Raw genomic sequence first — 13,485 nt, forward strand, 5'->3', positions numbered from 1 at the left:
AAGATCACCTGACGGAAATGATCAATTCTATGCACTGTCAATTGTTCAAGTTGAACATTTGTAATGTCAGAGCTGACTGTGACGTCGACAAGAAGGAGAAAGCCATCATAGTGGCGCAGGAGACGATCGACGCTCTGCAGACATCAACTCGAGAGAAACAGGTGGGCACCAGCAGCAGTGCTGCTCATTGACACGCTTTTATTTCACTCACTCTGTCTGTTGTCGTGTCCTCAAATCTTGCAACTCAATTTTAACCAACTTATAGTGATAGGTTTTTACCCTTTCAACTGGTACAAAAACTTACACCTTTATACAATGGATCATGTTTGCAATAACCACAACACAAGCAGTCAAAATGCAAACAAAAAGAAACAACTCTGAAACAACAACGCGTACCATGACGCCTTTTGGCGTCATCTGGTTCAACACCAATGGAGACTAGGCTCTAAGAAAAGCTGTCTCGGGTGTGGACCAATCAACTTCAAGGACAGTGCATATCATTATCAGAGTTGTTTCTTTTTTGTTTGCATTTTGACTGCTTGTGTTGTGGTTATTGCAAACATTGATCCCTTGTATAAAGGTGTCAGTTTTTGTACCAGTTGAAAGGGTAAAAACCTATCACTATATTTTGCCACTGGTAAAGGACGTCTCATAGTTTAACCAACTTCCCAATGTCGTATCGACTGCAAACTTGTTATACGTATGTCATACTGATGACAATACTATATCATAAAAAAAATATATATAGTTTTAAACAATATTTTTTATACGCTATGTTTCGGCTTGGGTCTAATTGTCCACTGCTCAACTCACGCGGGGTGTAAATCACTTTCTGGAGTCGTGGAGTTCTGCCATTACTCGTACCGTACATTTAATTAAAGCGTGTTTTTTAAAAAGTATTTTAAACACGTTCCTTCGGAGTGGGCAGGTAGGAACTTGGTTGGACAGCGCATTCGTGCACAACAGACAAATATGCATGACAGACAGACAAATAATCCCTGATGGGCAGTGTGGAACGTGTTGTTCCTACCTGTATAAGTGTAGTGTATCGTGTCGTGTATAGTGTAGTGTGTAGGTTAAACGTTGAGTTTTACAAGGACACCACGGGGTGACCAGCCCCTCCCCACCCAGCCCCACCCCCCACCCAGCCCCTCCCCAACCTCCCCACCCAGCCCCTCCCCACCCTCCCCTCCCCACCCAGCCCCTCCCCACCCTCCCCTCCCCACCCAGCCCCTCCCCACCCTCCCCTCCCCACCCAGCCCCTCCCCCCCTCCCCTCTCCACCCAGCCCCAACCCTCTCACCCCCCACCCTCCCCTCCCCTCCCCATATGCACGACAGACAGACACATAATCCCTGGTGGGCAGTGTGGAACCTGTTGTTATTATGTATCTAAAGCTGTGGTTCTCAGAGTGTGGTCTCCCTCCCCTCGCCGGTATCACCGGTGTTCCACCACGCCCCTCCAGATGGTCCGCGAGGCTGTGATGCAAATGCAGGCAGATCCGGACAGTAATTGCAACGTTGATCCTTACCCTTTTTTTATTAAACTCATGATATGTAATTAAAATATTAAATGAGGTAAACTACCTTAACCCTCAGGTCTAAATGCATCCCCTAGAAAAACCTTATAGCTGTGGTAAAAACAGTGTTTGTATTCGGGTAATATGAGTAATTTTGTATTGCTGCTATTTAGAGATAAGTGAATGCATTTTGTCACTAGGGGTGGGGTGACCGGGTGGTCCATGGAAATGCTTGCATTGTATTTCGATTTAAAGCTTTCGTGACTGCAGGGATTCATCTTCTTGGTTCTTTCGGTAAAATCACGTAGAAGGGAAATTAAAAAATAATAAAAATAAAACATAATAAAATAATTCTCACGACGTTTCGGCCACAACGCAAGCAGCCGTCTTCAGGTGAAGAACAGGTCTGTCATTCAGACGCTGTCTTTCCGACAGGTCTGTGTCACCTCAGCGAAGTGTGTGTGTCGTGTTTCCTTGCAGCTTGAAAACGAACAACTCACCGTTCAACTTAAAGACGCGACTAACAGCACACAAGAATTAATAGCGGAGTAAGAAAGTTTTTACTTTCCTTGAATTGTATCTTTTTCTTCTGTTTAGGTTCGTCAACTTACGTCAGCGCAACACACAATTGCGTTCGCGAAGGGAGCGCAAGGTCACACGTCACAATCTACCATTGCATCGAGTATTAACACAATTACAAAAAGTGTTGTGTGTAAAAAAATAAACTGGTGTAGTAATAGGGGTTTTCCCCTTTTCTGGCAACAAAACTGAAATCTTTTTACGCGGATTCATGTCACTGCATTAACCACAATACTTGCAGTCAAAATGCAAACAAAAAACACGCCGTGATAATATTATGCATTGTCCTTGAAACTGATTGGTCCACCCCTGAGACAGCTTTCTTTAGAGCCTAGTCTCAATTGGTGCTAGACCAGATGATGCCAAAAGGCATACAGCTCAAAGACATTTCGATTTAAAGCTTTCGTGACTGCAGGGATTCATCTTCTTGGTTCTTTCGGTAAAGTCACGTAGAAGGGAAATAATAAAATAATAAAAGGCGCTCTTCCCCCCTCCAACCCAGCTTAAATATACGCTGCCAAGCTTGGTGGTGTTCATTCAGACGCTGTCTTCCCGACAGACCTGTTCTTCACCTGAGGACGGCTGCTTGCGTTGTGGCCCAAACGTCGTGAGAATTATTTTATTATGTTTTATTTTTATTATTTCCCTTCTACGTGACTTTACCGAAAGAACCAAGAAGCTCAAAGACAAAGCCGCTATCAAAGTAATGAGGGCTCGGGGTGAGCATCTACATCATTAGACCTCCTTTGCCAGTACCAAAATATTATCATAATAATAGGGTTATTCCCTATTATTATTATATTTTGGTACTGGCAAATGATGGAAAAAAACTGGTGTGTATTTTACTTGGCGTCACTATCAAATCACGCGTCGTGCTATTTCGCAGCCGCCAGTTATAAAAGCGATACATTTAGTCTGTACCAACGAGTACGGTGGATATTTGTCTACGGAGGCTTTCTGACCTCTGTCCTTGCAATGTGCCTGTGTCCGTAAGAATCACCGCCACCAGGGAAATGTGCGACGGTCTGCAGGTCCAATTCTCTTCGGTGCAACAAATACTAACGAAAGGTACATTCTCAACATCTGTCGACCATTTAACATTAACGGTGTAACGTTGAGCGATTGAACTTGTTTGACGTTGACTTATTTGGGCCATGTCCGCGTGCTGATATTGACAGTTGAAGCAGATAAGGGAAAAATTAAAGAAGTTCGTTTGTCACTGAAAGCAGAAGTGAAGGTAAATGTATAATAACATTTTAAAAATTTTGTTTTCATTTAATTATATTTCTTGAAAAGCGTATAATAGTATACACGTATACACATGCATATTTAATATGAATGCTTAAATCCTGGTGTCATCTTCTTTTAAAGACATTTGCAGTGACTTTGAGTGATTTAAATTTAAAGTCTCAAAATGACAAGAATATCGCGTTAGCCAAAGGTAAGCCTTGTTGCAGGATGACACAATGCACAGCTCAGTAATAATCAGGTCGTGTTCAATATATAGAGCACACCAATCATCGACTTGTTTGCATCGGGCACGCGTCCTCTCTCGAAGAGGTCGATGTCGAGGCTGGTGACAACATTGGCAGCCAAATGAGGTCGCAACCGGGTACCCGATACCCGTACCCTACCCGATACCCGGCTACCCGTACCCGGCCGGGTACAGGTACAGGTACCCGTTTGCGACCCTGGTGCGGCCGGGTACGGGTACGGGTAGACCGTGAGTCACTGGTGAGTCACCGTTTGTCACTCATTTCCCAACGTCTTGTCTCTTCTCACAATTCAAGTTCCTAGAATCAACCCACCCGCGCCTGCAACATGGCTTCATCCCAGAGGTCGCAATCGGAAAAGTGCCAGAGTCTTAGTTAACAGAGATGGGAGTTGTGTTTGTAACAAACGTACGTCAGAGGTCGCAACCGGGTTCCCGATATCCGTACCCTACCCGATACCCGGCTACCTGTACCCGGCCGGATACGGGTACGGGTAGCCGTTTGCGACCCTGGTGCGGCCGGGTACGGGTACGGGTAGACCGTGAGTCACTGGTGAGTCACCGTTTGTCACTCATTTCCCAACGTCTTGTCTCTTCTCACAATTCAAGTTCCTAGAATCAACCCACCCACGCCTGCAACGTGGCTTCATCCCAGAGGTCGCAATCGGGTACCCGATACCCGTACCCTACCCGGCCGGGTACGGGTAGGGTACGGGTACGAACGGGTACAGGTACCCGTTTGCGACCCTGGTGCGGCCGGGTACGCGTACGAGGGGTAAGGAATCAAAACCCGTTTGCGACTTCTGTAGTGTGCACAATAGAACGGCAACCGCGGAGATGGAGCCGTGGGATTCGGATCGCGTGTAGCAGCAGCAGCAGCAAGAGAGTGTGTTGCTTCTCAAGGCCTCGAGGGATGACGGCTTCATCTAGCAGTGGATAGAGCACTGCCGATGATTATCAACGACGGTTGTGGCTTTAATTTTCGATTTAAAGCTTTTTTCGTGACTGCAGGGATTCATCTTCTTGGTTCTTTCGGTAAAGTCACGTAGAAGGGAAATAATAAAATAATAAAAATAAAACATAATAAAATAATAAAATTTCGATGTAAAGCTTTCGTGACTGCAGGGATTCATCTTCTTGGTTCTTTCGGTAAAGTCACGTAGAATGGAAATAATAAAATAATAAAAATAAAACTAATAATAAAATTTCGATTTAAAGCTTTCGTGGCTGCAGGGATTCATCTTCTTGGTTCTTTCGGTAAAGTCACCACGTAGAAGGGAAATAATAAAATAATAATAATAAAACATAATTAAATAATTCTCACGACGTTTCGGGCCACAACGCAAGCAGCCGTCCTCGGGTGGAGAACAGGTCTGTCGGGGAGACAGCGTCTGAATTGTGGCTTTGCTGGGTGAATATTGATGCGCTCAACTATTTTGTTTAACACGCGACGCGTGTTGCGTGTAGTGGAAGCAGCTGTGCAGGAGATGGGAAGAGCACAGGAGGACTTCATAAACAAGTCGGCGATTATAGAAAGCCAGGTGGGTGTGAATTCATGAGCTGATCGCTTTTGCTCATATTTTAAATGCTTAAAAAGTGACATTTTAAATGCTTAAAATGTCACTTATTTCCACTTGAAAACGTATCCAGTGCCCTAAATGCATTTGTTCAACAAAATATATGGGATTCATCTTCTTGGTTCTTTCGGTAAAGTCACGTAGAAGGGAAGTAATAAAAAAAATAGTCAGACGCTGACGCTGTCGCCTCGACAGACCTGGTTTTCACCTGAGGACGGCTACTTGCGTTGTGGCCGAAACGTCGTGAGAATAATTTTTATTTTTTATTTTATTACTTCCCTTCTACGTGACTTTACCGAAATAACCAAGAAGATGAATCCCTGCAGTAACGAAAGCTTTAAATCGAAATATATGGGATGTACACATTTTCATCTCTTTTTCTTGATTTTTCAAAGTTATTTTCATTCCGGTAAACAAAACTTATTTGGATTAAATGATGACTTGCAAACCAGAAAACTTGCCTTGCCCGGCAGTAGGTCATTTCATAGATTCGTGTATACGGTCGTATTGTTGAGTAGTTATCACATACAGTGCTGCCTTTCACTTTTAGGTCAAAGAAAAATCTGAGCTTTTGCAGTCAAAAAATGAAGAACTCAAAACGACCTCTCAAAAGCTGCAAGATTCCATTGAAAACTGTGTTGGACTCGAAGAAATAACGGGTGAGAGTCTATTCAAGTTGTGTGCTTTTTGCCAACAGCCTGGGTATGTGTGTGTGGTAGGAAAATATCTGCACATCTGACCGTTAAAGGTGATCCCAATTTGAGTTGTTTTTATGTCATTCACAGGCGACTTTCAAACACGACTTGAGCAAACACAGGAAGGAATTATAACCCTCAAGTTGGAAATAAATCGCCGTCAGGAAGTTGAAAGCAGGCTGCGGGTGACACATCCATTCATATTGACACGGCAAAACCTTGGATTGCGAGTAACTTGGTCTGCGAGTGTTTTGCAAGACGAGCAAAATTTTTAAATAAATATTAATTTCATCTTCTTGGTTCTTTCGGTAAAGTCACGTAGAATGGAAATAATAAAAATAAAATATTATAAAATAATTATCACGACGTTTCGGCCACAACGCAAGCAGCCGTCCTCAGGTGAAAAACAGGTCTGTCGAGAAGTCAGTCTGAATGAATTTCAGACTCTGTCTTCTCGAATGAATTTCAGACGCTGTCTTCCCGACAGACCTGTTCTTCACCTTAGGACGGCTGCTTGCGTTGTGGCCGAAACGTCGTGAGAAATATTTTATTATATTTTATTTTTATTATTTCCATTCTACGTGACTTTACAGAAAGAACCAAGAAGATGAATCCCTGCAGTCACGAAAGCTTTAAATCGAAAAATATAAATTTGATAAACGAGCGAGGGGTCTTGCAATACGAGTAGTACGCGTAGTGTACGCTTTGTCTGCCGAGCGTCACGTGATCACAACTGATATATGAGTGCTTTGGATTGCAAACACGTCTCCGGAACGAATTATGCTCGCAGTCCAAGGTTTGACTGTATAGGTAATATTGTCTCGCATATTTCTTTCCGTATAGTTTCACGGAATGGTTTTCTCTTGCCTTCTTTTGCAAATCTCAGCTTTGCGCTGTATCTGAAAAATGTAGCGGGTCGCCTGCCTCGTTGATTTAATCATCGTAGAACTTTCAGAAATAGTGATGACTAAACGGATGTTCTTGCCACTGCTGTAGGCTGAGATACATAACACGGAGAGGAGTTTTGCAGAGAAGGAGCGAGAGCACGCCGCACGCACGACGGAGCTGCGGCGATCGTGTGACAAGCTGCACCACAAACTTTTGGACCTGAAAGTAATTTTTCAAAACCGAAAGAAGGAAAATCAAGAGTTGACAGAAGCAGCCAGCCAGAGGCAAGTGGTGAACTTTTACAGCACAGCAAGTAGGCTGCTGAGATGTTGTTGTCACATCTGCATTCCGTAGAACATCTGACTGTGTTTGTATCTGCAAAGCAAAAACAAATGCGCTCTATTTTGTTCACTGATGCACTTTTCTGCATCGTTTAATCTGGCTTCTGACGCACATCACGAACTCAACGTTCGAGTGACGATTATCTGAACCTGTCCTGGGCCTCACTTTGGTAGACTCAGCCTCAAATGAGTACCTGGTGCGGTGTGTAGTAAACATCGCCACTGGGGAGACAAAGGCGGTCGGGCGTGGTGCTGGCCACCCACCCCCTCATGTACCGTTCCGGCCTTCATAGGTGCTACTCGCTAACAGCACTTGCCCCTACGGTGTGTTGAGGCTACACGGGGGATTTTCGTCTTGCACTGAGAGTGTGCTGCATTGCCGATACATTTTTTAAACAATTAAATGAGGCTGATGTATTGTTACGTTTCTTTCAGGTGCAGTGAAGAAGCTGAGATTCGTAGCAGGTTTGAAGCGAATATTCGTGAAAAAAATACAGAAATAGGTAGGCAACGTTTTGCAAGTGTAAATGTCCATTGCGAGTTTATTATCGCATGTGCGACATTTTAATCTCTCATCGGGTGTACATTATTAACGTCTATTTAATATATTTTCATCGCGTCCAACATTTATTGATATTCCTTTATTAATATGATTAATCGATTATTATTTCTAGATAATTTGAGGATTGAAAGTGACGGTAACAATGCGAAACACAAAGTAGTCCTGGTGAGTTACATTTTCACGTCGCTTTCACAACATCAGCCACAAGGGTGGACAATATTCAACGTTACAATTGAAGTCCATAAGTTTTTTACCCAAGTAAAGCCCAATGAGCCAAGAAGCTGATGATGATTGCTTGTGTTGCGATCGAAACGTCGTGAGAATTTTATTGTTTTATTTTGATTATTTTGTTTTTATTTCCCTTCTACGTGATCACTTTACCGAAAGAACCAAGAATATGAATCCCTGCAGTCACGAAAGCTTTAAATCTAAAAATGGCTTTTCGATGTATCAAACACGGGGAACGCGCGCCACTGCGTAGGTCTCCGTCGCTATGCCCCGCACAGCAGAGGTCGCAACCGGGTACCCGATACCCGTACCCTACCCGATACCCGGCTACCCGTACCCGACCGACCGGGTACGGGTACGGGTACCCATTTGCGACCCTGGTGCGGCCGGGTACGGGTACGGGTAAGGAATCAAAACCCGCTTGCGACCTCTGCCGCACAGCCCCTGGGTTGCGTCGCAAAGTTTGCTTGGCAAGGCGTTTGACGTTTAGCTCCCGGGAAGCTCCGGGTAGCACGGGGAGGGGGGAGAAACGGAATGTTCAGACGGCATCCGAGAGCGCCATCGTGTGCAATAAATACATTCGGGGTATTGTAGGAGGGGTGTTGATTTCGTGTCGTGTCTTGTGTGAAGGAATCTTTAGACAGGTTCGAACAAGAGAGAGCTTCATTCCAAGAAACCACCCATCAACTGGAACAGCAGATGGCCGCCTCGAGAACGCTGATGAACGAAAGCAAGGTATGATAATTGTTTGTTTACCCTTCTATCTGGCAACAAAACTGACACCTTTTTTACGAGGAGTCATGTTTGCATAGACCACAATACCTGCAGTCATAATGCAAACAAAAAACATAACTCTGATAATGTATGCACTGTCCTTGAAGTTGATTGGTCCACACCCGAAACAGCTTACCTTAGAGCCTAGTCTCACATGGGTTTGACCAGATGACGCCAAAAGGCGCACAACTCAAAGACAATGCACCATCAGAGTATGAGAGCTCGGGGTAAGCATTTACACCATTGGTACCTCATTTGCCAGTAAAAAATATGACAATTGTTTTTTTACCCATTTTTCTGGCAACAAAAAAGGTGTCAGTTTTGTTGCCAGATAGAAGGGTAAAAACCAATTATCATTTTTTACTGGCAAATGAGGTACCAATGGTGAAAGCAAGGTATTTGAAATGTTTCTTAAATCTATCGTAAAATTAACCTGTGCAACATTTCCCCGTTAAGTTGTTGGTGAACGCGTGTTAGAATTGTGCTCTTTTGTGTGCAGAAACATGACGTTCGCGTCAATCTGGCGTGACATCTTGGTTGTCGTTCAATTTCAGAGTGAACTCAAAGGAATGAAAGCAAAAGATTGTGCCTTGAAGAATGACCTTAAAGATGCCTTGAAGGCAGTGAAGGTTCTGGAATCAGAACTGTGTCAACAGAGGTGAATGGTGGAGCTTCATTTCTAAGATCATTCGGGCTTTTTGGCACCCCACTCCCATTAGCCCTCTCTCCATTTGTATTACTGCCACTACTCGCTTTCATTATTACACGCTGTTATTTAACTCACTCAGTCTGTTTTCGTATCCTCAAAAAATCTTGTAGCTCAATTTTTACCAACTTCCCAATGTGCTATCGACTGCGAACTTAGTATACTTATGTCATACTGATGACAACACGATATTCTATCATTAAAAATCCAATTTTTTATATTTTCAAACATTTTACACGCTTTTATTTAACTCACTCTGTTGTCGTATCCTCAAATATTGTAACTCTATTTCAACCGTCTTCCTAATGTCATATCGACTGCAAACTTGGTATAGGTGTGTCATGCTGATGACAATACTATATTCTATCATTACAAATGAAAAAAATATTTTTCAACAATCTTTTTTACGGGTCTAATTGTCCACGCTCAACTCACATTGCCTGTAAATCACCACGCTCCCATTACGAGTACGGGACATTTCATTAAAGCGTGTCTTTTTTAAAAGTATTTTTAAATATTACTTATTTTTGTTACCAAATAAGTATCGATGTGTATTTGTGTTAGCTTTATTGACACTGGGCCAATGTTTATGGTGCATCTTACATTCCACAGCATCGTATAATCCAGAAAATACATTGCACTCTCTTGGATTTACACAACTGTCGCTTGTTTTCTGGAGCTAAGTAACCACATGTGAAATAATAGTGTCTTCACAATCATTCCTTTTTAACAGAACATGCAACCTTGACATCAGCAACAAGATTGGGACGCCGCTGTTGAAGAACGGGGAGCTGACTGGACTGTTCAATCGCATGACGAGTCAAAAAGACGAACTTAACAACATCATTGAGGTTAAGATTTGTATTTAAAGCTTCTTTCGTGACTGCAGGGATTCATCTTATTGGTTCTTTGGGTAAAATCACGCAGAAGGAAAACGATAAAATAATAAAAATGTTCTTGCTGTGGTTTTCACACCCGATGATGATTGCTACGTGTTGCAATCGAAACGTCGTGAGAATTTTATTGTTTTATATTTGTATTATTTTATTGTTTCCCTTCTACGTGACTTTACCGACAGAACCAAGAATATGAATATCATTGAGCTATTCTGGCTCAGACGCACTTACAATTCGCATCTGTATTGGAAATTACAACTGCAAAACTGTTTTTCAAAACGACCTCTGCTCTCGTTTCCAGACAACAAAACGCAACGAAGATGCACTGCAGTTGAAAGTTCACGAGTTGGAATCGAGGAATAAAAACCGACAGTAAGTTGTTCCTGCCTATTTTTCTGTTTGCTTTTCAATTCACAACATATTCCTTTTGTGGATGACGTACGTCAGAGGTCGCAAACGGGTTTTGATTCTTTACCCGTACCCGTATCCGGCCGCACCAGGGTCGCAAATGGGTACCCGTACCCAGGCCGGGTACGGGTACCCGTTCTCTACCCGTACCCGTACCCTACCCGAAATGAGTGACAAACGGTTACTCACCAGTGACTCACGGCCTACCCGTACCCGGCCGCACCAGGGTCGCAAACGGCTACCCGTACCCGTATCCGGCCGGGTACAGGTAGCCGGGTATCGGGTAGGGTACGGATATCGGGAACCCGGTTGCGACCTCTGACGTACGTTTGTTACAAACACAACTCCCATCTCTGTTAACTAAGACTCTGGCACTTTTCCGATTGCGACCTCTGGGATGAAGCCATGTTGCAGGCGCGGGTGGGTTGATTCTAGGAACTTGAATTGTGAGAAGAGACAAGACGTTGGGAAATGAGTGACAAACGGTGACTCACCAGTGACTCACGGCCTACCCGTACCCGTACCCGGCCGCACCAGGGTCACAAACGGCTACCCGTACCCGCCTGGGTACGGGTAGCCGGGTATCGGGTAGGGTACGGGTATCGGGTACCCGGTTGCGACCCCTGGCCTAACCGTCCCACCTGATGCTCACCCGATCCTCTTGCTCTCTTTTACACCTTTTGAATGTTCCCCGTTCCCTAACCAATCAGAGCGTGGAGTGATGGCGCCCGCCTTCTTGATTACTCTGTCCCAGGGATTGTGTGGGACAATCACCGCACACCTGTCATGTGTTTTTCTTTCAATCCAGGGAAGAGTTGGAATCTGCCGAAGCGCATCACCAGGCACAGCTCGGAGCCCACGTACAGAAATGCACAAACTTGGTAATACAAAACATAAAACAGCACTGTACAAAGTGCTTGAAATAATTGATGTTCACAATGTAATGGTTAGCACACACTCGGTTTGCAATGCAGAGGTGGACGGATCAATCCCCTGGTGTGATAGTTGACACAATGAGGACCATTCTGAAATGCGTCTTAAAACTTCCCCCGAGTTTTGTGTTTCAGTACACTTGAGTCTAAATTTCGATTTAAAGCTTTCGTGACTGCAGGGATTCATCTTCTTGGTTCTTTCGGTAAAGTCACGTAGAAGGGAAATAATAAATAATAAAAATAAAACAATACAATAATATAATATTATAAACTAATTAAATAATATATAAAAATAATATAATACTCTAATATAATAATATAATATTATATTTCGATGTAAAGCTTTCGTGACTGCAGGGATTCATCTTCTTGGTTCTTTCGGTAAAGTCACGTAGAAGGGAAATAATAAAATAATAAAAACAAAACATAATAAAATACAATTCTCACGACGTTGCGGCCACAACGTCGTGAGAATGGTGGCAGTGGCTAAGCGGACACGGCTGCACGATGGCCGTGAAACGCAGCTGGTGGGAAGCGTTTGCTGAGCGTGGTCTGTTTGAAGAAGTTTGCGTGCTCGTTGAATCAAGAAGCGAGGGTCATTGACCAGCACTAGATTTGAAGCTTTCGTGACTTTCATTAATATAAATTTTTTACCTACGTGACTTTACCGAAAAAACCTAAGAATATTGACCAGCACGTCCGTTGCACGTGGACTGCGACAGGTTCGCGAGCTGGGCGAGCGACGGGAGGCACTCTGCGAGGAGGTCAGCTGCTATGAAAACAAGGTTAGCGCCAAGCCGTTTCAATGGCAATGCATCTCTAATTACACTGGTCAACACACTTTTTCTGGCATAAGGTATTCCAACGGTTTGAAGGTAATTTTGGGGAGCTGATTCTGGCATCAGTTTTTGTCTATCACGTCAGGTTTTTGAGATATCAAATATTGCATTTTCAATAAAAACTGCGGAAGAAAAATATTAAATAAATGTGGATATCTACAAAAAATGATATCGTAAACACACTATCCTAAAAATGCAGCACCGTATTTTAACACTAAAGCAGTCACTGACTCGCAATGACTTGCAACAGAGTTAATTTCGGGTAAAACCGAAGCAGTCTTTGTCGTGACTGCAATGTTCGTTATGACCGTGTTTGCTTGACGTTGCAGTTCAAGGATTTGGGGTCTGAAATCGACTCGCTAAAGCGACAGGGCGAACAAGCACGCAACCACGAAACCGCAGAGTTAGCGGACTGCATGGAGCACATCAAACACCTGGAGGAGGTTTGCGAAACAAACTTGACCGATGTTGTTTACCTTTTTAGTCTTGGTCAAAAAACGCATCGAGTATAATGCACGTCCACGTTGAACTTCTTTCGCACCATACTTAGCCAACCGTGCTAATCGGAGGTGCGGGGGAAGGACAACAAAACTAAACACAACAAAAGCAGTTAATACTAAAACTAATTAGAGTGCCATTTATTTATTCAGTAAAACCTCACCAAGTCTTGAGCTATTTTTCTCTTTCACATGACAGTTCTGCTTGGAGATTGTTGCACATGTACATTATCCGTGAGTGTTTTGCGTACGGTATTTTGAAACCGGAGCATCAGGCCAAAGACGCGCCGCTCATATGAGGGCATATCAGTCGCAGGTTTGCGCAACCTAATCTTCGTGTATTTTCTTGGCCTCCTTATCAACAAAAGTGGGTTCGGGGGTTTCAGAAATGATCAACGACCTTGCCTTTCTTTAAAGGGTGCCGGATCACAGACAGCCAAACCCACCGCCTTTTGGCGTCATCTGGTCCAACACCATGTGAGACTGGGCTCTAAGAAAAGCTGTCTCTGGTGTGGACCAATCAATTTCAAGGACAGTGCACATTATCAGAGTT

The 13,485-nt window shown here is 43.6% G+C and overlaps 2 protein-coding genes across 3 annotated transcripts in view; both read left to right on the forward strand.

The window, feature by feature from the left end:
- Positions 1-8,370, forward strand: LOC144738375 (uncharacterized). The gene is made up of 10 exons (XM_078621414.1): positions 1-161; positions 1,999-2,066; positions 3,092-3,165; positions 3,276-3,334; positions 3,469-3,538; positions 5,057-5,130; positions 5,717-5,825; positions 5,952-6,046; positions 6,858-7,033; positions 8,322-8,370. The coding sequence occupies exons 1-10, from the start codon at positions 18-20 to the stop codon at positions 8,368-8,370; spliced, it is 918 nt and encodes a 305-aa protein (XP_078477540.1). The 5' UTR covers positions 1-17.
- Positions 7,530-13,485, forward strand: part of LOC144738404 (uncharacterized) — a 22,486-nt gene continuing 16,530 nt past the window's right edge. For both annotated transcript variants that reach the window (XM_078621440.1, XM_078621441.1), the window contains exons 1-9: positions 7,530-7,593; positions 7,765-7,817; positions 8,511-8,615; positions 9,209-9,312; positions 10,094-10,211; positions 10,558-10,628; positions 11,473-11,545; positions 12,319-12,381; positions 12,765-12,878. In XM_078621440.1, the coding sequence (XP_078477566.1) occupies positions 8,580-8,615; positions 9,209-9,312; positions 10,094-10,211; positions 10,558-10,628; positions 11,473-11,545; positions 12,319-12,381; positions 12,765-12,878 (579 nt within the window). In that variant the 5' untranslated portion in view covers positions 7,530-7,593; positions 7,765-7,817; positions 8,511-8,579. The remainder of the gene's footprint in view (positions 7,594-7,764; positions 7,818-8,510; positions 8,616-9,208; positions 9,313-10,093; positions 10,212-10,557; positions 10,629-11,472; positions 11,546-12,318; positions 12,382-12,764; positions 12,879-13,485) is intronic.

The sequence above is a fragment of the Lampetra planeri genome, chromosome 82 (assembly GCF_965212315.1).
Source record: "Lampetra planeri chromosome 82, kcLamPlan1.2.h2, whole genome shotgun sequence".
NCBI classification, from domain to species: Eukaryota; Metazoa; Chordata; class Hyperoartia; order Petromyzontiformes; family Petromyzontidae; genus Lampetra; species Lampetra planeri.